The following is a 25,445-nucleotide window of genomic DNA, read 5'->3' as shown; positions in this document are numbered from 1 at the left end:
TTATCCATCCCCCCCCCCTTCTAAAACTCAGTGTCTTAACCAAATTTTGATCTGTGTCAGTCATTGTTTATCTGACTGGAAATATCATCTCTTGTCTCAAACAGGCCTCTCGATCCTCATCAAAATCTTTCCTAAACTCCATCCCAACTTATTCTATGCCATGTTTTCTCTTTCCAAAAACCTTTTGTACCCAATTGGACTCTATCGTCTCTTCTTTTTGGAGAGGATAACCTTCCACTTCCCTCACCACTAAATTTAGTCCAATTTCTTGATCGAAATTTTGCCAACCAAAGTAGGCGCGGGTGGTCTAGGTTTCCGATTTGCTTACTACCACAATAAGGCCCTTCTTCTCAAATTAGGCTGGCGGCTTATTACTAATCCTAATCAACTTTGGGCCCTGATTTTACGTGTTAAATATTTCCCTTCTCAAGACCTACTTGGTGACAACAAGATGAACCCTTTTAAAATATTTATGTGGAGGGTTTTGCATGAGGGTATTCTTATCAAATCTCGTATTTCAAAATGGTGTGGTATGGGGATGATGTTTGTGTTCTTTGTAAAAAAGGCACACAATATCTTTGGCATCTTTTCTTTTTATGTAATTTTCCCAAAAGAATTTGGTCAACAAGGGTTTTGGGTTGAGAATTGAAAGACTCTGGTCCTTAGTTAGTAAGTTCAGGAACGGCAATTGAACGGGAATGGATATGTACGGCAATTAAACGGACTAGACGGTAAGAATACTTTTCAAAAATCCGGCTTAATAAAATGCATACGATAATAATACGATACGTGTTTAATACGTATATAATACAGCATAGAAGGCAATAATACTTTTACAAAACGGGCATATATTCATTATGTAACATACATTCACCACCTAATAAACAAAATAATATCATGATTTTATGAACTAAAATAAACACAATAACAAGTAGTAGTTCATATATCCTCGATCACGTCTATATCCATCAATTGGTGTGTTTCAAGAAAGAAGAGATGAATTGATTCTGATATATTTCCCGAGATATTTTATTCAGTTTGGGAGAATCAGCAAAGTGGAGGGGAGGAGGGGAGGAGGGAGGAGGGAGGAGGGAGGAGGGAGGGGGACCCTTTTTTAAGTAGAGTGTACGCAGAATGCATGGCTAATAACTAGTTAGCTGGCAAATTGGGCATATGGATCGACAGGAATAAATTGGCACAAAGAGGTAGCTAGCTAGGTGCTGTGAATGATTTGATTTAATAAATGTCAACATTTGCATAAATTCTACTTAGATTTCAGTATTTTGCTTGTCTCTGTTGTATGGGTTTGCAGGTTTTATTTGACATGTACTGTCAAACTTATGAGGAACAACAACAGAGATGGTGAGGAATAAAATGATGATGGATGTTGAACGGAGATGGTGAAGAAGAACAACAGTGGAAGAAGAAATAAAGAAAGGGATACTAACCACATAGGAGAAACGTCGCCGCTGCCGTTACTGTTGCCGTCGCTGTCGAAGCTTTGACGATCGCAGGTGGCTGTTGAACGGAGATGGGAAGGATGATTGGAGATGGAGGGGGGCTGCTGCTGCGGTGCTGCCTGCTAGGGTTCGAGACTTCAAGTGTTCAACGCAAATCGCAAAAGGGAAAGTGAAAGTGTGAAACGTCGTTTCTTTGAATCTCTTTGGGTTTTTTTTTTTTTTTTGGTTTTTAAACATTAGGATTAAAACTTAAAAAGTATAAACCGTATGATACTCGAATTATACGAGAATAATACTCGATCGGTTAAAAAACGCGTTTTTTTATAAAAATATGGGAAAGTGTGGGGACGGAAGTATTTTCCAGCCAAACGTTCGGATACGTATATCATACGCGTACTTACTAACTAAGCTCTAGTCCTCCCGTATCTCTCATAACTCTCCCTCTGTTTTCGGCATTCTCTCTTCACCGTTTCCCTTCTCTCTCTTTACTTGGAAAAAGAATCTTCTTCAATTTCCTAAAAGTGCAATGCGGTGCAGTTCAAGATGGAGATGTCGACACCTAGCAGGTGCAACATCCAATGGTGCCGAGCTCAAAAAGCAAAAAAGAAAAAAACTGGGGCAGTACAGCTCGGACCGTTGGATGTTGCGTCTGCCAGGTGTCAACCTCTCCACCCCAAACTGCACCACACTGCACCATGGTGGAATTGGAGATGACTGCTACAGTAGATTTACCCCACTTAATCATTTCGATTGGTCACCCCACCAACATCTGGAACTCATGCATCATACAATCCCACCCCATACTCCCCTGTAAAACAAAGGGGCCCCTCAGTATTTAGTAGTTGAGCCTGCATGGCTGCAAACATCCAGAGTGGACAGGTTTCAGAATAGCTTGGTTCCAAAACCAAAAGATGTAACAGTAGGAGATTCAGGCCAACTATCACCTGCACACATAGCAACATTATCTTAGAAATAAAACCAAATGATCTTTCCATAAATGATATTGATGTGAGTAACACCGAGGACAAGAGTCTCCCATGTTGGAGAGAAAAAAAAGGGGAAAGAAAAGAAAGGGATGTGGTGCTAATGAATCCACAATTTTTTTCTTTCAATTTTCTCTGTACATCAGTGAAGAAGAACAAGATAAAATACAAAAAATATGAACAAATCGTACAAAAAAATATACCTTTTCGACCATTCATCAGACTGGTAGCTGTCAGCCTGTGTGAACATGAGAACCCTGGTATGGATTCACTTCTCTGTTTTGAGTGTGCTCTTTCAGACTCAAGTCACAGTTAAAAGCATCTTAAAACCTCCAAGAACTCGTGATTGGATGCTACCAAATACACTACAATATATGTAGCAATTTCTTCACCTCAAAAAGGGTTGAATTATCAGGGAGATTGAATGCTTGCAATACAAAACGATTCGAACCGGGGCTCAGTTAAGTCCACTGTTTCATCGTCTGGGGCATGCCAACTTCTAGCAATCGACAATGTGTTCTCCACCTCTTTCCTGCTGTTCTCAACACATAGGGTACGGTCTAAATTCTGTTGTAATGAATACCAAGCAGACCACCTAGCAGATGTGATTCTTTGTAGGCTCTCTGCATCAATGGGTCCATTATCATGTTCCTCAGGCATCTCCATGTCAACTGCACTTTTTGTACTTGGACTGGATAAGCACTGAAAACAGTAAACAAGTGAAATTATGTGGCAAGCATTACAGGAAGAACAGAACAACAAAATCAGCATGTTAGATCGCTTTGGAATACAAAGATAACCAATACAGTGTCCAAGCTTCAGCTTCGACTGAAAAGGTTCACCCAAGTCAATGAACGAGGATGATGGTGATTGTTAGGCTCACACAGTTTTGCAGAGCACCAAGAAATCCAAACCTAGACCTATAGTGGGATCTCACCATAAAATTGATGGATTTTTTATCAAAAGAAACAGTGCGATGTATCCACATACGATTCAATACCAAGTATAATGGATACATCAGAAAGGTTCTCAAGTTGGCTAGCTAGATTTCTTCAATAGGTAGTCTCATTGATTCAGTTACATGGAGTGCTGTGCTGCCTATCAAACAATCCATTAGATAGGGAAAGTTTGCATGGGCCACATTTGAAGTTCCATAATCCGAACAGAACTTGTCACTGACATTATAAGCATTTTTCTTTGGAACTTTCAGCCATAGAAATTTTGTAGTTAAAAAGTCGCCCAAGAAAGGCGTATCTGTTTTCCACATGTTGTAGTGATGTTGAGATGAAATTTGCCCCACACTGTCACTTGGAAAATTAATTGGCCCTAGATTCTTTCACCAAGTCACTTAGTAAAAGCATAAATGGACTTGATGCTATTCAGTATTCATCTTAGGTACACAACTCATCACCACTGCGGGCCACTTGATTCATAATGATCTAAAATTTTAGAGCACGGAGTTATAAGTTTAGCAGTTAGTAGGAAGTACATAAGGTGGTCAGGCAGAACCAAATAGCTTATATTGATTCAAAGTTCTAGTTTTTTGGGCTATGGGCATTGGACAATGCTGCATGCAAAGAGAGAACAGGACATTGACAGATAAGTGGACCACCAAAGATGAACAAAGGGATGGCTTGCTGAGGATGACAAACTTCTGTGGCCCATAGCAAATATTTGACCAAAAATCTTAAAAATATGAAGGAAACAACAATAGTATGAATGACAAAGGGCCCTAATAAATAGGAACTGTGAAAACGTGTAATTACCTGATAAAGGTTTGGAGGAAAATTGCGCCTCCTAGACGTCTCAGGTGCAATAGTGGAAAGGATTTGGACAACCTCACTCATGGTTGGTCGAGAATCAGGATCCAAAAGCAAGCACTCCTTTGCTAAATAAGCCATTATGTGCATCTCATCTTCGGGAAACTTCCCTTTCAAAAGCGGGTCAGGCAATTCTGAAATCACTCGTGTACTATCCTGTAGACGAGGGGTAGCCTACAACAGGATGGAAAATAATGGAAGCTCCATAAGAGGATGAAAAACATTTCTCTTTTCCTGGAAAACAAATATTTCATAGACATTGAAGATACCATCCTGCTTTTTGTTTCAATTAAATAAAACTTCCATTCATTTCATGCAATTTATAACTCCTCATATGGCAGATGCACACAATCAGCACAGTCAAATACACATTTCAGTAAGTCCAGTAAAACAAATCTTAGCTTAGTCATAGTCTTAGCTGTCAAATTAGATTGCATAAATGCATACTTTTGGATGGTAAACAAGGATGATAATCTCTTGAGATTGCTTCATATCAGATGAATAGGATCAGATGAATGGGATAATCTGGTAGGAAGTGGAGCATCTGAAGATTAGAAATGAAGAGATGTCTGCCAATTGGATGTATGGAGGACAATGTGGAGCTCAACAACGAGCAAAACATCAGACTCAGGTTCAAAAAACCCCAGAATCGATTCAGGTGAGGGATGGCACCAGGTCGGTTCAGGGAGGTTACGCCATTACCATTCCCAACCCTCTTAAAATATTTCTCAACCCTAATCCTTTCCATGCGAAAATTAATGGGTTCACCAATTTCACAAGGTAACCACCCTTCTCGATGCCACCAAGGGTTTGAAAAATACTATCTCAATGGAGAAGGGTCCTACCATACCCTAACCATTGGAGACAAGCAGGGTGGGGCACCACTTAACCTGCCCCATCATCATCCATCATAATAAGAATGTGCCAAAATGATGCAAAAAGAGCAAGAAGAAGAAGAGTTTAAAATCTACCCATATAACAAGGCTTTCATCTCCTTTATTGGATACTTTATGAATGGGCTGTCGGCCACTGATCAACTCAAGAAGAACCACTCCAAAACTGAAAACATCTGACTTAAGACAGGCCTTTCCAATAATTGCATACTCCGGTGCAAAATATCCAAAAGTTCCTTGCATTCTTGCAGGAGAATTTGAGCAGCTAGGAAGATCATCATTCCTCAAGCGTTTTGCCATTCCAAGATCAGTTATCTACAAGTGGACCACAATGAAAGGTCTCAGATACTTATTAGTTACTATACATGCCATCTGTGTGGTCATCATGTCATAATGTACGAAGCCTTACCCCTGCTTTCGGAAAGAGGCTGTTTCCATTGTGACCAAGAGGTCACGGGTTCGAGTCTGGAAGCAGCTTCTTTGCAAAAGCAGGGGTAAGGCTGTGTACATTATGACCCTCCCCAGACCCCGCAGTGGCGGGAGCCTTGTGCACTGGGTAAGCCCTATATGTGTGTGTGTGTGAATCAATACATTTAAGGTTCTTACTTTAGCTCTAAACTTCTCGTCCAAAAGAATATTGGTGGACTTGACATCTCTATGCAAAATTCTTGGAGCAGCAGCTTCATGAAGATATTCCAAACCCCTCGCAGACCCAAAAGCAATGCTAACACGAGTCCCCCAGTCCAAGGGTCCTTTTCCTTGAACCCCATCCAGGCAATCTCTTAGGTTGCCATTGGACACGTACTCAAAGACTAGTAGCCTCTCAGCCAGTTTTCCTCGAGATTCCAAGCAGTATCCAAGCAAAGGCACCACATGACAATGATTGAGTCTTGATATCAGTTCAATCTATCAAAGAAAAACAGGTCAGTGAAAATCTTAAAAATTATAGGACAGAGGACATCTACTCCTTTTTCAAAAACCCCACCTGTAGTAACAAAGAGCTTTTTTAACTAGAAAAGGAAAAAATTTATCATCACCTTGAGGTAGTACCTCAGTTAAAAACACAGAATCTGCATCAGGCCCCCCATCAGTTTTTAGCCGCTTAACAGCAACAGTAGTACCATCTTTAAGCTGGCCACAATAGACATGACTGCTCCCCCCAAATCCTATCAGATTGACACCGGAGAACTTGTTGGTTGCTTGCTCCAATTCTGAGTACGTAAACTCAATAATTGTTCCAGGTACTGTTCCTCTTTTGTTTCTAAATGTGAAAGAAGCCTCCCATATGCACCCTGTGAGAGAAGCAATAAACATACCAGAGGTTTAAGTACCAACCAAAGTTTAGCCCTGTAATAGCACATTGTATTGTTTAAAATACACTGTCAGTGTTTGAAGTTCCGTTTCAAAAGAAATACGTATTGTTGAAAAAAAAATATTATTGAAATAAAACCTAATGAATATATTCAGTAGTGATTTACCCAAGGGAACATCAATCGAATAGATAAGACATTGATTTTACCTGTGAAAGGACTCAAAAGAGAATTCACATTAGCTTTGAATTCTGGCATGGAATTAGACCTATGACTTATTAGGTTGGTAGTGGTATTGCAGCTTGTGCCTTTATCTGATGAAAATAGTGGAAGTTGGAGAGGACATTTTCCTTTCCTATGTATATAGCAAGCCAATGAAGCAAAAAATGCAACAGTTGTGAGCAAAACACACATTAGGAGAATGTACACAGCAACTTTGCTGAAAATGTGCTTCGATGAATGTTTTGGTTGAACAGGGAAACCTGCATGAGAGGCATTTAGAATGCATCCAATTAAAGTTCTGGGCCCGTAAATAAAAAAAAGGATCATTAACTATGCGTATAAGTTATAACACTGTAAATCAGCACATGTAATTCCATCAGTGGTAATGCCCAAGCCATGAATGCTATAATACATAATACTACAAGTAATTGAAAACAAATATTAAAAAAAAAACCTATGATTCAACTAACTCAGTAAACCCTCACTGACACACACTATGGGCCAACACTCTCCTACCAGCCTTCAATTGCAGAACCATTCAGAGTCAAAAGCAGACTATATGGCCCCAATATCTATACAACATGTTGACCTGTTTCAAAATGTTAACCTGAATTTCTCTTGCATACCAAAGTGTCAAATCTAGGTCAGACAGAAGGGGTTCCAGAATTTCAGTATGGAGGTATCGTTGTTACGCTTGTAAACTACATGTTCAAAATATAATACAATTTAAGATTGGTTTGTTTGTTACACTACAGAATCGATGGTCACTAGTTCAAAGGCAACATTTCCCTTGTTTTTTTTTTATTAAAATTTACCAGATGTGCAGTTGCAGGCTGTGAAACAACTGGAACCATGGAGACCAACTGTTTTCGGGAATCTCTCAACAGCACAAAGACATGTCCATCTATCTCCACCAGCTTCTTCTGCAATAAGAGGCTAATTAGTCATAATGAGTACTAAGTTCATGCCTACAAATGTTTGCTGAACAGTATTTATAAAATTTTTGAGACAGATGATCTCAGAACAGTGGGATTACTGTGTTTATATATTACACCGTGAAATTGCAAGGATCCATTTAAAGACCCTTCTGGAAGATGCATATCTTGGTGTTGCAAAGATGAAAATGCATGCTAACAGTTTCCCGCATATGGAAGCTATTACATGAAATGTTTATGGTGATAAGTATATCTAACTGGTACAAAGGTATAAAGCTTGAAGCTTCCAACTGTTTACAAAGTCAGAACTGTACCAGGACTGCAATCACAGGATGTAGAACAATTGGATGCACTAGCATAGCTCTGATTTCCTTGTTGAGCAGAAGCACATGAACAGGTCCATTTGTTAGTGCCTGAGCCATCCGGAAGTTCATCTGTAACAAGTTAGTTACCAGAGAATCAGCTTGGTACTCAAGAGTTAAGACACTTTTTGTTAAAATATGTGTAACTGACCACTCAATGTTTGCCACTCTGAAGAATGAGCCTAACCATCCAAAATACTCCCTTTGTCCCACAGAACTGTCCTGTTTGAAGTTTTTTATGTCCAAAACTCTTTGTCCATTGTACCATTTAATGCATTAATAAGTGATCCTCACATTCTCAAATTATCCTTAGTAATGTGCTCTATGAAAATTCAAAAGGCAAAACTAAATGAGCAATAGAGAGACTACTGGAGGATCATTTTTGAGACTTTAAATTATATTAGCGAGTAATAACTGGCATAACTACCCCACCTTGAAAAGTGAGATTCATAAAAAATGGACAGTCTGTCTGGGTTAGAGGAAGATTTTTTCCTGGGCAGCCTTTATATTTTCCAACTGTTGAAGAAGGAAAGTCTGACAGATCACATCCTTAGAAATTCGAATCATTAAATTGAATCTATTTATGCACTAAGAGATCTCAAAGGTGAGATTTCTCGCTGCATTTCTGTCGTAAGTCTATCCAAACAGTCAAGTAGAGTCTAAGACATTAGATTTCTTCTTGGCTATATGATGAATGGTTAGAGCAATGTGGCAAATGTTATATAAATACTAACCACAAGAAATGTACTGAAACCAGAGCAGGATAATGATGCAAGCAAGGGCAACTTCCAACCGGAGCTTCATTCTTTCAACACAAAGGCTAAATAAAGAGGGAGAAAACCCTGTTAGAGCTCATCTCATAACTAGTTGCAGAAAAAACACAAGCTAAACTTCAAACTAATTCCAGAACTGTAAATTGTCTATATGTAGCAAATAAAACAGGACTACAGAAACTCTTCATATGATGAGCGAGTTACAATAACCAACTCAGTTTCGTTTCAATATCTCACAGAATTGTGAAAAATAATGAAAGAATTTGTGAAGTACATTGGTGTTGAAAAAACAACAAATTGAATTTTTCTGCATTTATTCAGCCTTGTGAAAGAGGAAAAAAAAAACTAACTTATTTTTCTCACTACAAGAAACAATGAGCAAACTTGATCACTGCAAAGAACAACGAAGCGCCAATCACGCACCAGAAACATGCTTTCCAACAAATTTAGCTGACAAAGCAGTTGTTATTTCAGGTAATTTCTAGTGATCAAGTCGAGGAACCTTCGTGAGCAATAAGATGTCTCCTCTTCAAGTATCACCACTATTAAACCCTCAAACCTGCACCAGATGACAGTATAATTTACAATTCCATACAAAGTACTGGGGGGTGTACAAAAGAAATCAGGCAACCATGAAAAACATAGCGAGACGAAATTAAGTTTTACAGAATGTGCCCTGTCTACTAGAGATTTTGATTTTAAGGAGAAAATAAAAATTTAAGATTTTGGCAGAATCCCTCCCATGAGCCACTCATCTATAGTAGTGAATTACTAAAGCTAATGATAAACACTACATAATGGCTCTAAATGCTTACAGGGCCATTGACAAACAGATACTTTGAGATAGATTTCCTACAATGGACATTGACAATAGTTGTCCCACTCATTCTTTCTTTTTTATGCGGATTTACCCTGAAACTCCCACACACAGAGAGAGACCCAAAACAAAAGCACATCCCTTGTTCACATTTCTTTGGGAACTACATGGTAATCACAAACCTAACACCCAAAAAAGGGGAAATTCAAATAGAAATTATCATGATATCGAACTGAGAATGTGCAGAGGAGAACTGAAACAAGCAAACCCATGAAGATGAGCTTATGCAGAAAACTGCTGACTGAAGTAGCAGTTGGTGGAAGGAGAAGACTGAGCAATACTCAAAAGGGTAGACACAATCCAGTCGCAGAATCCTCGGAACTTTCTATTCTACTCAATCACAGCAACGAGTAGGGGAAACGAAAACACAGGCCATGCGGAACAAACAGAACAGGTGAGACAGCAAACAAATCAGAATGAGATTGATGGGTTCTCAAAATATTCACAGAGAATATAGCTAGAGAACTGCTCCATTATCATTACCCACCTCTGTGAACAAAACCCTTTTGATACTCTTATCAAACAAGGCAGATTTAAACCCACATCTTCCATGTCCTCTTTGGTTCTGTGATTAGAGACAATAATAGTCTCTAATCTTATATGAAAGAAATTGTTACGTGTTAAGGGAAATTTACAAAATTTACAAGGATGGGTACACCTGTAAGAACTTTTGCTTCAAAGAAAAATTTTATTTAGTTGACGTAAGGAGATGAATCTCAAGGTTTGATAGTCACCGGCATCACCAACTCTGCGTCGGCTGTTGTGACTTTGGGACAACATTTTCGTTTTTTAAATACTCTGAATTTGGAGTTTCTGAACTCATTAGTCACGACTCACGATCATGCCTGAGTAGTCACATAGTTAGTTACTTGTAGCACTCAGATAACTCAGAAGAGGATGGTGGATTAACAATTAGTTTACCAAAAAAAAGTGGATTAACAATTAGTAGCAGACAGGATTAGGAAGAAGGTTAGCTCCAAGTAGTTCATATGGGTCTTATTGGGTCCCAGTTACCAAAATACAATACAATCATCATCAAGATTCAGATCTCATGGTTGTGATTTTGGAAATAGGACCCATAACACAGAATCTTCCCACAAAACCAAGATAGGAAGATAAGCAGCAGATGGCTCAGATTCAGCTGAGGGATCCCCACGTTTTGATTTGTTTTTTCTTCTAGCACCACGGTTCTAAGTATCGGTATCGTATCGGGCGATACGTATCGGTTTTGCTAGGCACTGATATAGATATTGTGTCGATACCGTATCAATAGGACGGTACGGGCAAGGGGTAAAATGGTCAGAAAAGTCATTTTTTAAGAAACTTCAGGGGTAATTTTGTCCGATCTAGGCCAATACCATATTGGTATCATATCGATTTTGCGTGTTGCCGATACCCATTCTGATACCGTGCACTAAAACCATGTCCAACATAGTTCACTCTCCCCAGTCCTCAGTCTATATCAGATCGGATCGGTCAAAAATCACCGGATTAGATCGGGTATCGGTCCAGACCAATCTGGCAAGGTATTCCTGGATCACTCCCTAGATTGGTCTACTCGGTTGGATTTCAAAGTGTCAATTTAGAACCGAAAACCGAATCGAATCAAAATAAAGCGGTTCGGTTTTTGTTTAAAATTTTGGAATCTTTTGTTGGTTCGGTTACAGTTTCATACCTAAAACTGTTAAACCGAACTGAATTACCTATTTTCAAACCGAATAAAAAACCAGATAAAATTATATTATTTTTTTAATTTTTCAATCAAAGGTTGATGATAAATTCTTTTCCTTTTTAGTGTTTGGAAAAAATTTGGTAGACTATGATATGATAAGATGTAACAAATAGGCTAAAATACTTAAAACATAATCTAAACCAAATTAAAACTCAAGATGAAACCGAATAAAAATCAAAACCAAATCGAACCGAGTATATTTGGTTTTGGTTTTGAAAATGTGCTTTTATTTATGGTTCGGTTTTAGTTTCTACATTTTGTATCTTGAACCGAATCAATTGACACCCTTAGTTAGATCGATCAATCTGATCCGAATCTTATCATTTTTTTTATAATTTTTTTACTACTTTTTTAGTTTTATATTTTTTTTTTATCGATCCTTACTGATTTTTAGTATTTTATAATATTTTTTATCGATACCAAAACAGATCCGATAAAACTTGGATTTTAAATATTTTTAGTGCAGGCAAATTTTGACCGATTGATCTAGATCGGTATTAGATCGGTATCAACCTTGACCGATCCTGAGACCGATACCTGGATTACCAAACTTGCCTATAAGCCTTAGTTTTAATAACGTGGGCCGTTGATATATCAATTTTAGATTGGTCAACATCAGCCCAAAATCAACCCTAACACGTTAGGGTTCTTTGATTAATAGATTGTATGAAAAGGTTAGGATGGCGTTAAAAGAAAAAAAGAAGGGAGGCCCTCTAGAAGAATATGCTTTCATGCTTTTGTCTTTTGTCTTTTGTCTTTTGTCTTTATATACCTTTTTTTTTAATAAGAAAAAAAAAATAATTAGATATTAAAAATTTATAAGACAAAACTCTAACTAAGTCCATAAGATTGTTACTCATATTAACACAAAACATTGTATCCTTAAAAAGGCCTTGTCTGTAGCGTGTGAGACAAATTGGCTATCTTCCATTCTTTGGATCTGTGATCTTAATTTGTAACTCAGACTTCTTGCACTGGACATGTTTTAATAAATAAATAAATTTAATTTCTATCAAAAAAAATATTAACCCAAAACATTGTATCCTTAAAAATCTCAAAATGCTATATCATCAGTATTAACAATTATTTGTTAGCGAGTTTATCTTCGCCTATGGTGACGAGAGAATCTCCTAAGTTGTTACAATGAGCCAATGAGGTAAGACTGCACGAGTAAAGTTTAATGTTCTGACTCTAATTATAGTTTATAGATAAAATATGATGGGATTTCTTTTGAAAGTTGGTCATTCATCCAAAATTTAAAGTTGTTTGTTGGAGACTATTTTAGCAAGGTTTACCTACCAAAGATTGGATTATAAAATGATCTTCTGACTTAGTGTGTTTTGCAAGCAAGAGGTTGAATCTAATTATCACCTTAGATTTTAGTCTAAAGATGTAAATGGATCGAATTCAGTCGGATAGTGGCACTTCATATTCGTATCCATTTATACTCGGATAGATTTGGATAATATCCTATTGGTTTTCGGATGGATTTGGATAGTATTTTTTGAATACGGATTCTCGTAAATGGATATGAACGTAGATCAAATACAAATTTTCAATTATCCGTTGACATCTTTACCGTGTTTATGATGAGGGTTAGGGTTGAGACTTGAGACTTGAGAGTTCAACAACTACCATTTTTTCTACTTTTCTTAATCTTTGATGTTCTCACATAGATATGGGATTCCATGTATCACATTACATAAAACAATATATATAAATCAACAGAAAATATAGAAAAAGAATCACATTATCTTAACTTATAAAATTATAAAAATAAGATAACTTAAAAGGATAGACGACACAGAGATATATTTTAGATATTTTATTACTATCGAATTGCTAAACGGATTGGATAATAATAGGCCGGATAGGGAGATTATCATATTCGTATCCGATTAGTTTCGGACAGATTCAGATTCTCCTAAATGGATACGAACGCGAATCGAATACGGATTTTCAAATATCCATTTACATCTCTAGATTTTACCCCTCCCCACCCCCTCGCCCCCCAAAATGTCACCTTGAATAAAGATATTCTCTCTTTCACCTTGGATGGTGAATATTTTTTTGACATTTTTTCTTTTATTTATTTTAGTTGATAGGCTTTTCCTCATCTACAATCTCTTGATTGAAGGGTTTTTTTTTTTTTAAGTAAAAAACCCATGAAAAGAATAAAATTTTATTCATCTTCAAGGGGGAGAAAATTTTATTACAATAGATGCAAGAGACTCTAGACAAGAGTTCTCCCATCGACCGGACTCTGGAAAAGAAATGGCCCATTTAGCTATGTTATAGGCACATTTAAATTCTTAGAAATATAAAACAACTCACAACTGTGGAAGCCTTGTTGATAATGCCTAGGGTTTTGAACAATTAATGTGATTGAGACAATGAAGGCAGATGATCCCGATGCTTTAAGTATTCAATCAACACTTGGCAATCTGATAACAACGCGACCTTGTAAGAGCCTTTCGACTGTGCCTTCTGAAGATCAAGGCGCAGCCGCGCAAGGCGCAAGGGCCTCTCCCACTAACACAGACGTTGGGGCCAAATGATCCCTAGCAATCCACTAGATTTTTTTATTATTATCTATAGCAACTCACCCTGGGCCCATTGCCTTAGGATTATTTGAAAAACCTGTATCTGGAAAAATAGAAATACAATGCATACGCAAAAAAAAATGTTAGAACCAAAGAGTCATCTGATTTACCAGATGGAGATGGATTTCTTGTGATTTTTACATTTTCAAGTATATGTGTTTCTATTTTTTCAAATGGATCAACAGGCATGGTTTTAGTGCACGGTATCGGAACGGATACCTAAAACACGCAAAACCGATATGATATCGATATGGTATCGGCCTGGATCGGTTATATCGGACAAAATTACCCCTAAAATTCCTTTAAAAATGAGTTTTCTGACCATTTTACCCCTTGTCCGTACTGTGTTATCCATACGGTATCGGCACGATATCAATATCGGTGACTAGCAAAACCAATACGTATCGCCCAATACGGGCAATACGATACCGATACTTAGAACCATGCCAACAGGTCAGTGCAGGAGTTACAAAGCTATAATCCATTCATGCATATGTTTATTCGGTTGCATGGATGTTTTGAGAGAAGCAGGGCTACTCATCCAATGTTGTGTTGCCTTATGGCAATACATTACTGAGTGTTCCGCTGTTTTTGTATCCTCCTTCTTGTTGGTGAAGCCTGATTTTGGCCAGAAAGTGCGGCTGAGATCTTCAGAGGGCTTTTTCGGCCTCGAAACGACCTCGGAATGGCAAAAAATGGCGAACGTCCACACCTAAGGCTAGGTATTGTGTTAGGCTCATCAAGATCTTCGAAATGAGTACTTTTGAGCCATATGTTATGTTTTGGCCGGTCCTTTTTTTTGGCAATTTTGGGTCAGGGGCACTTTTATACTTTCTGGGGTTAGGGCTTCCCTATATAATGTTCTTATCTCTTTGAGATGAAAAAAAGAGGGTTTGTAACATTTCTAGAAAAATAGTGAAATATGTTCTATTGCTCGGCCGTGGATGTAGTTTCCCACCTTGGGGGTGAACCATGTAAATCTCTGTGTTATGCGTTGTGTGTGCTTTCTCTATTTCGTTTTTCTTCTGCAAATCGCCATTCTGGGCGTTGTCTCTTAACACTCCTCACATAAAAGACATATATTTGATTGACATAATTTCCTTATCACCTTATTAGAATTCATGTATTGTTAACAGCTTTCCATAAAAGAAAATTTTGATTTGGAGGCACCCAAGAATTCTACATTTCTTTCTAGACATTTTTTAGAATATTTATCTTGTTAATAACCAACTTGATCCAAGGAATCAAATGGTATGCAATGGGTGTCGAGGAATAGTAGAGGCATCATCGAATTCATAGTATAAGAGGCAAAACATTTATGACCCTAGATGGGTGTATTTTTCCATCAGTCAAGATTATAAGAAAACCTTCTCCTTTGTTTTATAAAATTTCCTTAAATCATAAGAAGGTGAAATGTTTCTTGTGGGGGACTGTATCATCCACGCCCAGACATAGAGGGGGCAAAATGACTGCCCCCCGCCCTAAAATATGAAAATGAACGCCCACTTAATGCTTCTGTGCACGCTCCCATTGGCCCCCCATGTGTACAAGGGCCATACTGCCCCGTGTGAAACACTTCCTCATAATTAATATATGGGGAGAGAGTTTCCATACTGCGAACATAGGAAAGAATCTACACACCACACCAATGGGTGTCTTGAAAAAGTTATCATTCATATGGGAATGACATATTCAAAGGAGGATAGAAAAAATAGGGTTTAATAGGAAAATGTGTATCACTCCCCTGAACTTACACGCCAAAGCTACAAAACGAGAATTTCAGCCAGTAAACCATCCGCCTTTTTTTCTTCTTGCTCAGCAATCTACAAAAGCATTGTGGTCCAATTTGGTTTAAATTTGAGAGGTGGATAGAGATTCAGGTCAACTTTTGCCCAGGAAAAGAAAAAACTAAAGAGATCAGGCCCTGTCTCTGAGACGCAGTAATGTTCAATGCAACTTATCCAACCAAAGAAAACAGGCAGCACACTTTGATAGGTCTTGCTTTATCCTATTTCTATGGGGCCATGGGGGAGGAGAGGTGTGAACCAGGAGGTTTGAACCCAAGACCTCTAGCAATGGGCTTCCACACACCACATGCTACCCAAGTGCGCTAGGCACTTGTTCACAGTTGTTCACATAACACAAGCTCACTTGTTCGAGGGTTCCGGCCTTGAACGACATGGGATACCTTGGTTGGCAGTATTCGAAAGGCAAGAACATGGTCAACCACCCAAGAAAAAAGGGAGGCAAGTGCTAGCCCAGATGTATCAAAAAAATCCAAGAAAATGATAAAGAATCAAGAGCTAGTATATTATATATCTAGTAGTATCGAATGCAACACCTTGAGTATCCCACAATTAGTAAATTACAACTTCCAAAAACTTGTAACCCCCCACCACCCTTCTCCCGTTCTTTTTCTCACCATTCATACTTCCCCTCTTCACCCCAAACAGGAACCCCCGACCCCCCACCTCTCTTCTTTTCTGTACACAATTCTCACCACCCAAAGTACAAATACAAAACCCAAATGAAATTAAAAACAAAAAAGGTAATGTATCTCCCACCTCTTTTCCCTTTTTCTATTTCCCCAGCCAATTCCAAACCTTAACCTCACTTTTATTCATTTACAGTACGGGGAAAACATAATCTCCCCCCCCCCCCCCAAAAAACAAAAAACCCCCTCCCTCCACTTCTATTGATCCCTTCTCCTAAGAAAAGGAGAACAGAAACATTTAAATTTGATTTGAATGTATAATTGAACCATAAGCCTAAAATTTTACCTAGGCTGTGGCCGTACCTGAATTGAACGAGATCGTCGAATTAATGGCTCAGGTGTTGGCCTACCGAATAACATACTGTGAGACTTGGTGACCATGTCAACCATGGTTGGCGTCTGATAGGCCTGCACAAGGCTTGTGCTTTCTGTGGAGTCTCCACGTGTAGTTGCCCGTTGCCATGAATGAGAGCTCAGACCCGAAAGAACATATGCTCGTCCAGATGTTTCATACACTCGCCGACTTGCCATTCTCTCCCGCATTTCCCTGAGCTCTGCATCCAGAGCTACACAGAGCCGGTCCCCAGCTCGTGCCGATGCAGTTTCTGCCAATGCTCTTCGGCAGCCCTCAAGAATAGAAACAGCACCAGTGAGGTCACCATGCTCAGCTGCAGCTCGTGCCCCTGCCATTGCATCAGCAGCTTGGAGTCTGTTTTGCTGCCTGTCCACCTCTATGGACACAACACTTTGTCCAGCAATTTGAGGCCTCTGAATTCTAACCTCATCCCCTACCAAAGTCAGTCTCTCTTTCGTCACAGGGTCTTTGTAAACACATCGCACCTTCACTAATGAAGTCATGTCACTGGACTCGCCAACTGCTGGAACATTGACAGACAACAGAAAATCCCTCTCTTCATCCGCATACAAATCTCCAACATCAATATAGCCTGTCCGTGCATCATTTATCACATGACTTGGATAACTTCCTGATTTTACTGAACAAAGATGAAGAGCTGGATGTACACACTCCATCTCTACTAGCAACTCTTGAACCACCACACTAAGGAGACCCCCTATACACTGGGCAAATGCATCCTGGATCACACCCTCAGCCTCTATGAAAGAGAAGGTCCCACCAGAAGTCTCCGAGATTGAGTGCATTGAAGCAGCATCATGGTCTGTACCAAATCCAAATGCATGGACTGGAATCTTATAACCTGCGTTCCCGACAGAGGATGGGAGGAGAGACTGGTAATCTGGGCGTGATTGGGATCCTATAGGAGCACTGGCCGTATAGGTATCCTGCCCATCAGACAACAATATGATACTGCCAACAGGACTCTTCTCCCTGCGGTCTTCCATTACCTTGGCAGCTTTCCTCAGACCCGCAGCAATATTCGTTCCACCATTTGAAATCAGGGAGTTCACAGCCTGGAGTGCCTGCTGTCTCCCAGCATCCGTCATTAGACGTAGAGGGAACAGGCGGCGTGCTGTAGATGAGAAAGCAATGACTGATAGCCTATCAGAGGGGCCAAGGTTCTGTATTACAAATCCCATGGCTCGCTTCAGCAATGCAAGCTTGGTACCTGCCATGCTGCCACTGACGTCAAGCACAGTGACTAGGTCAACTGGAGCACGAGAAGTTAGAGATGTTGCAGGCATGTCAGCTTGACCTCTGCCTATGCTCTGACCTGAACTTGCAACAGGAGCCTTGAGATGGATAAGAACATTGAAGCTATCAAGGGAAGTTAACCTCGAAACAGCTGACACTTCCGGATATGTCTTCAATTCCATCGTTCTATTGGAATTCTTATCCAAATCATCACTAGAAGAAGAGATTCTCTCAGCCAACTGAGGTTGGATATCCAAAAGGTCATCATCATTGAATAAACTTGGTTCAGGAGCCTGCAAGGGGGATGATGCAATATGCCGATGGGAATCTGGGCGAGGTGGAGGGAGTCTGCGTAGTACAGTCATCCAGGCGTCATCCTGGGGCCAATCTAACGGGTTGATTCTTGCCTTCTCATTGAGATCTGAACTAGGGACTTGAAAGGGGACCTCCTTCCATTTCGCTCTACAAACAGGACAAGTTTGACTACCATGTTTCACATTAGAAGCAATGCATTGGAAATGGAATGAATGTGAACATTCTGCAGTGAAGATGGCAAGGCCATGGCCTGGTGTCATGGTAGCTAGGCATATCGCACAGGTCCTCTGCAAATAAAAGAAAAGAGTATGAAAATGCACAACTCCCCAATTCAACTAAGAACCTCAACTATTTCACCAACAGGACATTAATGATGTAAAATATTGTTCCGATATGTGGCAGTATAATAAATGGTAATCTCAAAACCTAAGGTCATAACAGAATTGAAAGTTCATTAAAATAAACAAGCCTATTATTCTTTGCTATTCATCAATTAAACTAAGACTCTGCAACATGTGGCAGCAGAAACAATACACCTGTAAGCAACCAATGATTAATTATCAACCAAACAGGTGCTAGAATGTTTTTTATGTGATACAAACTTCCATATTTACATCTACAACCAAGCAGATTTAAATCCAGTGGTGACTCAGATGCAGAGACCTAGCTGGATAAGCACCATCCAGTTTGGAAGCCCAGGCCAAGGAGAATGGAGCCTAAATTTAGCCATCAGTTCCAGCAGGTTTGTCTTTTAGGGGTAATTGGGATCCATATTTTAATTGGTGGTCGACAGGTAGAGGATTTGGTTCCAGTGTTTGAATCATCCTTGGAGACTACATAGAGTTGGCAATAGAGAGTTCTGAGTCCAATTTAGTTGTAAACTTTGCTCCAGTTACAGATAGTAATAGAGAGTCCACATGTGAGACAAAATTGGTTTGGTTAGCAGCTATATAAGCACCCACCCCCAGATCGATTATATAATTCAATAAATGATGGTTTCTAAGTTTTGAATTGCTTTTAAACATGTGTGGCTGGCGAGCTTCAGGCTTGGCTGCTCTTCTCCCTTCTCTACTTCTTTCAATTCTGACTCCTACTATATACAGGTGTGATCTTCCAATCTTCTTCTCTGAAACTTTGATTTTTGGTCAAGTTTTAGTTTGCTTAAATCTCCCATATCTCATACAATACCCACTAATTTGCTCTGAAACTTTGTGGTTAATCTTCTATTTGCATTCTTTCTTGAATTCTGTCAATAGCTTGCCTCATATCAACAGGTCTGATTTCCATGCCTTATTTTTTGGCTTTCCTATTACCAGTCCAACTGTTCCAAATCTGTTATAAAACTGTCTTTCCTGGTTTAGTGAAACTCAGGTAATATCAATATCCAATCCCTTCCCTAAAGTTACAGCTCAGGCTAGTAAAATCTTTAACAAACAAGTTACAGTTGAATTTTTCCAGCCTCTATTCACTGTCTAATTTCCCCTTCTGTTTCTGGAATTTCACATGTATTTACTAAGTACAAGGTCTAGATACCATTTGGTAATTTACAAAAATAACTGATTTTTTGCTTTATTTTTCAAGTTCTTCAATCTGATCTTGGTAATTGAAATGGTACCAGCGTTTGTGCCCTAGAATTACACCAAGTGACTTCATTAATAATTCTAATAAAAAGGTGGCAAATAAGAAATAAAGTCAGAAGAGATTTATCATAGATGTCAAACAACAGCTGGTTTTGGTTTTCCCAATCCATAGCATAACTGTAGTCAAAGGATCTGTGCTCCATCAAAGAAGTTATGTTCTTAATGCATTGGGATTTATCAAAATGCATATTTTTTTTGAAAATAAAAAGAAGCAAGTTTTGATGAACACAACCAATCAAGTATACTTGTGTCTGTACAAATTTAAAGCCAGAGCATTTGTAAGGTTTTTTGTACTTAGAAAAAAATAAATAAATAAAATAAAAAAACCCCAACTAGGAAAAGAGAAAAAGGTAAACGATGAGCTTTTAAAAGATAATGGGGCCAATTTATCAATCGCAAAAACAGGTGTGACTTTTGAAAAGTAAGGGTAACTAAGCAACTAACAATAATGAAACACTTTCAAGACAATCAGGAAAGAAAAGAAACACAGCTCATCCATGGAAAGAAGGGGAAGTCAAGAATTACTGTAAGGTTATTTTTTTTTATTTTAATCATTGGTCCTTACCTTTGGTGAAACACCCTGTTGAAAAAGGATAGCAATTAACGGTTTACCCTATACAGCCTTTTAAAAGAAAATACCAATAAAATAGAGAGGGAGGACTACATATGGAAGAGTGTAGTTGCTGACCAAAGAACCTACTTTCCCTTCTAAGGATGGATAAAAAGAAAGGTACCTTGAAGTTTTCCTTTTCTAATAAGCCAAACGACAATGATCCTTAAAGGTAGTGTGGGGAAAACAACAAAACAGCAATAAATCAGCTCAGTGCATAATAAGATTCTCTCTTGAATTATTGGGGACGACAAATGAGGTTGGGCTGTAAAACATTAGAACTTGGAAAGAAAACAATTCATTTGTCTTTGCTAATTAACTCTACAAAGTTCAAAATAGAAATAAACATTCGAACAATCAGAAATTAAAAGGAAAAATGAAAAAGGTAATAGAAGTAAAAGATAGAGGCGAAGACATATTCATTCATATTAAGCTTTTTCCCCCATGAAAACGGGATAATAAAGAGAAAGTCAAAAATCATAAATTGACTAAACAAAACTCCAAACACTCTTCAACAGCAGAAGCGATGTCCAAAATCTGAGACTCCAATAGTTCTGATCGAAGAATCACTTCATCACAAGAGGAGAAGAGCTTGAAAGATGCATTCAAAACAGTACTTAACCGAAACCATTAAATGAGCAGAAAAGGACAGAAATCAGCTAAATTACATGGAAAAATCAACACAGAGAAGTTAATCGACCGCCGAAAGGGTAAATGATAATGACAGAATCAAACCTTCAAGGATCCGCTGCCATATTTCGATCTCCGAAGACCGGACGAAGACGGTATCGGCGTAGTCGGCATTAACGGTCGAAAATCTGAATTCCTGGACACCGAAGAAGGCGAAGATACATCAGAAAACCTACCAGCAGCTTCAAGAGACCGTGGTGAATCATCCGAAGTCCTCGGAACAAAAACGCATAAACCGAGAGCTCCCTTCGCTTTTCTCCATTTACTTTCCATTTGACTAAAAGATCTGATCCTCTTCTATAAAAGAAGGACTCTTCAAACGGTTCCTCACAAAACTCTTCAAGTCCTTTCAATAGCTTCTGAGATCACGAACTAGTAACAGAAAAACATTCAAGAAGAGAAAACAAGAAAGCCTCAATTAACTCTCGCCAAGTATTTCAGATTTTGAGATCACAAAATGCTTTGCTTCTCTTTATCTTCGTCTCCACTTTTTCCTTGTAGGATCTTCTAAAACGAAGAGATTCCAATCAGGGTTTGAAGATCCAAAAAAACATAAAAAGGAGAAGCAGAACACGGAAACCAAAGAGCTTTGGACTAAGGAATATGAAGAAGAGACCAGATTAACCAATCTGTATCTTTAACTTTAAAATCTTTTACCTTATTAAAACTTCAACGTTTTGAAAGATGAGAAAAAAATTCAAAAAAGATTACACACTAACCATGTCAGGAAAAAGGACTAATTCATAAAAAGAAGAACACAAGCTTGCTTTGTTGGGTTTATTCTCTTCTTCTTGGCCGGCATTAGAGCTCTGGTTTTGACCTTCAGAAAGAGAAAGAGTAAAGCGGGCGCCTGTGATGATACGGGGTTCCTATTCAGTTTCAGGTTGAACATGTAAAGCTAAGGAAGGGTATTATACTAATCCAAAGTCTTGACTTTAAATTACAAAAGTACCCCTATATGGTTGTATTAATATCATAAATGCCATGTTTCTGGCGCGTCTTTTCGCCATTTGTCATTAAATAATGAAAAAAGGCAATTAAGAAAAAATCTGGTGGGTCCCGCAAGGACGACAAGGCTCTCAGACAGAGCACGCAACAGACGACAGCGACCGTAGACCGGATATTTAGGTCCACATCAAAAAAATCTATGCAAAGATTCGAACACGAGACCTCTCAGTCTCAGTCTATGAACACCCCCGCCCATATTCGATGCCTGGGCTCGTGACCTGATTGGCTCCCGCGCTGGCGTAGGAGCCACGCGAAAAACAGTATTCTCACTCCCTTTCTTATATAATAAAGGGAAGTGTAAAAAATTGGTTGGTGTCTTGGTGATGTGGGTGGGGGATTTTTGTAAGAATCGGGCTGAACCACTTTCTGACTAAGAATGGGTGAAACTGAAGCCGAGTGGGGAAGATTCGATTTCGATTTGGTCTCAGTTTATTTTGGTTTTATCTTATGGGGTTGTTATTGGTTTGATATTGAACTCGGTCCAATTTGATCATTTCGATTTACAATGTAAATATATATAAACAATATAGACACCAATTTTTGTCACCACCTTCGGCGATGATGACAATAGGACACGGACAGACATCGATATCTCTCTCAAGAAGGACTCTTGTCCCTACATCTGAACCAAATCACCCTAACATCCATAAAATGATTCATAAGGCCCTTTACTGAACACTGAAGGAGGTACTGCTCACCCTCCCCCACCACGGCGCCGTGGGCTCCTTCCCACGGCACCGTGGGGACGTGTACTTGATTTCTACGGCGCCATGGGCTCCTTTCCATGGCACCGTGGGGACGTGTACTTGATTTCTACGACGCCATAAAGAGGTGTGACATCAGCCTGCTGACGTCACACACGGCACCGTGGAAAAGTTTCTCACGGCGCCATGGAGGGCTTATCTAGCCAAGGGTGAGGGTCCCCCCTTCCTCATTTCTCAAGCTTTTCTTGGGTAGGGAGACCCTCCAGGGCTTGTTTTGCCCACTTTTCACCCTCATTTCCTTTGTCTTTGTGAGTGAGTAAAGTTCTTCGACGTGGGTAGATCCTTCGGTTACCCATCCAAGCATAGAGCGATTCTGCTCTTGGGTATTGTTATCCCATCAGTGTACGAATAACAAAAAAATCCTTCACAGCCGTTATTCTGTCTGTATACAGATAACAAGAATCCCTTATATAGCCGTTAATCTGCCCGAAGTTTAAGTAGCGAAATCCATCTCATATAGTCCTTACTCTGTCCGACAAAAGAGAGACAAGCCGATCGTCCGTCTCCACCTAAGCCGTGGGACATCACATATTTCGCACTCCGTGCGCTTTCGTTTATTTCGTGTATTTCTTGACAGGTAGCTGTATCTTTTCTTCTTATTATTTTTTGGCATAATGTAGACAATTAAAGTAACTCGTTTTAGCATACAGAGTCGATGATTTTTCTTTCTTTGTCATGAATAGTGCATCATAACTTAGCCTTACATGTTAGTATAGGATATATTATTAAGGGAGAATATTCGAAAACCAGCATCTAGTAGAAAAACCGATTTATCCGGGCGAGGTGGGTGCCTAACACCTTCACACCCTCGTAACCTGATTACTTACCCTAAATCTCTGACTAGACCATATGGAATCACGTAGCCCTTTCTGCTAACCCCGGATGGGCTACACCCATTGGGTCCTAGGCCCTAACCCTAGGTGGCGACTCCATTTCTTTATAAAGCATGATCCCAATCCCCATGATGATATATCGGAACGATACACCGCTATTCATCGAAGCCAATTCTAATCGCCAAGAGGCTGAGGAACCCTCGTCCCGAGGACCACGGTACTTACAACAATAATATGGAAAGGCCTTTACAGTTTTGATCCGATTTTCAGTTTTGATGTCATTTTTGGTCCATCTTGTGTGGTCTGTTTTCCCATCGGTTCCATAATACTCCAAACTAGGGGTGCAAGTTTGGCCCTGTCGGCCCGAACCCGCCCTGGCCCGCCCTGAGCCCGAACAGGGCCTGGGCTGAGATATTTAGCCTTGAGGGCGGGTCAGGGCTGAAAATTTCTGGCCCTGAGTTAGAGTAGGGTCGGGTTAGGGTAGAGGCCTCGAGCTAAGCTTGGCCTGGCCCAGCCCGGCCCTGGTTTAAGTTATACTATAAAATATATATTGATATAATTTATACATTATAACTTTAAATTTCACCCACATTTTTTATATAATATATTATATATGAAGACTATAAGTGTTATAATATTTTATTATATTATTATTTTATGTAAAATTGATAATGTTCTTCCCGACCCATTCTAGCCCATGCATTTCGTTTCCCCTCCCCATGATCAGGGCCACTTGAGGGCGGGTCAGGGTTGGATTTTTCTAGCCCTGAGTCAGGGTCGGGTCGGGCCTGGGCCTAGCTAAGGGGACTTAGGGTTGGGCTAGGGTTCTATAAAGCCCAGCCCAACCCGACTCTGTTGTATCCCTACTCCAAACCAAAGCCTGCACATAAGGAATCGATTCGATTCAATTCAGATCAGGTTTGTTTGCTAGGGTTTGAATAGTTTGACCAGTTATATTTAGGATTTAACACCCCTACATGGCATATATGGTAAGGTATTTGAATTAAGTGTGTTAATCTAGAACCAAAATCGTCCGTTTAAAGCTGAACCGAATAAGAATCAATGTGGGTTCGGTACCGAGAAAATAAATCCTACTCGGTACGTTTTCAATATTTAAGGCAAAACTATTCGGTACAAATCATACCGTACCAAATTACTTATTCCCAAACCGAATTGAGTACACACATATATAATAATTATAAATTATGTATCTCAGTGTATATTATATATATTTCACATATATTGTATACAATATATGTTTTATGAAACTATATCGAAATCGAACCAAACTGAATAAGTAACCATTTATGAAATCGAATACAAACCGCATTGACTCCGTATGGTTTTGATATTGAAAATGCTTTCGAGTTCTCAGTATCATAAATTTTGTTTCTCTCCAGCACCAGACCAAAATTGTACAAATTCTCAAAACCATACTGATTGACACATTAATTTTAATCGGTTCCATACATAGTTTTCTTTCACCTAAGGTGAAGGATGAATCACTCA

General features: G+C 39.2%; 2 protein-coding genes across 9 annotated transcripts in view; both read right to left on the bottom strand.

Annotated features, from left to right (window-relative positions):
- Positions 1–9,862, bottom strand: part of LOC122651643 (receptor-like serine/threonine-protein kinase NCRK) — a 30,898-nt gene extending 21,036 nt beyond the window's left edge. The window contains exons 1-10 of one of the 7 annotated variants that reach the window (XM_043845119.1): positions 9,698–9,763; positions 8,720–8,805; positions 7,938–8,057; positions 7,504–7,611; positions 6,676–6,948; positions 6,207–6,448; positions 5,763–6,062; positions 5,235–5,471; positions 4,210–4,437; positions 2,836–3,145 (exon numbers count right to left, since the gene is read on the bottom strand). In XM_043845119.1, coding sequence (XP_043701054.1) covers positions 2,855–3,145; positions 4,210–4,437; positions 5,235–5,471; positions 5,763–6,062; positions 6,207–6,448; positions 6,676–6,948; positions 7,504–7,611; positions 7,938–8,057; positions 8,720–8,805; positions 9,698–9,714 — 1,902 coding nt within the window. In that variant the 5' untranslated portion in view covers positions 9,715–9,763 and the 3' untranslated portion in view covers positions 2,836–2,854. Of the gene's footprint in view, positions 1–2,620; positions 3,146–4,209; positions 4,438–5,234; positions 5,472–5,762; positions 6,063–6,206; positions 6,449–6,675; positions 6,949–7,503; positions 7,612–7,937; positions 8,058–8,719; positions 8,806–9,260; positions 9,285–9,697; positions 9,765–9,839 lie in introns of those variants that run through there. The other 6 variants (XM_043845120.1, XM_043845118.1, XM_043845121.1 and 3 more) reach the window with 6 other exon arrangements.
- A 6,827-nt stretch (positions 9,863–16,689) lies between these two features.
- On the bottom strand, positions 16,690–22,168 carry LOC122651783 (E3 ubiquitin-protein ligase WAV3-like). 2 transcript variants are annotated; one of them, XM_043845316.1, is made up of 3 exons: positions 22,051–22,168; positions 21,377–21,838; positions 16,690–18,678 (listed from the first exon to the last, which is right to left on the bottom strand). In XM_043845316.1, exons 2-3 carry the CDS (start codon positions 21,602–21,604, stop codon positions 16,747–16,749), a joined length of 2,160 nt encoding a protein of 719 aa, XP_043701251.1. In that variant the 5' UTR covers positions 21,605–21,838; positions 22,051–22,168; the 3' UTR covers positions 16,690–16,746. The 2 variants fall into 2 exon arrangements, with proteins under 2 accessions (XP_043701251.1, XP_043701250.1); XM_043845315.1 differs by having other exon boundaries at positions 21,377–21,835.
- Between the last annotated feature and the right edge of the window lie 3,277 nt (positions 22,169–25,445).

This window comes from Telopea speciosissima, chromosome 2 (genome assembly GCF_018873765.1).
Source record: "Telopea speciosissima isolate NSW1024214 ecotype Mountain lineage chromosome 2, Tspe_v1, whole genome shotgun sequence".
In the NCBI taxonomy this organism is placed as follows: Eukaryota; Viridiplantae; Streptophyta; class Magnoliopsida; order Proteales; family Proteaceae; genus Telopea; species Telopea speciosissima.
Note: the sequence above shows the minus strand (reverse complement) of the source record. Positions and strands in the feature narration are given on the sequence as shown.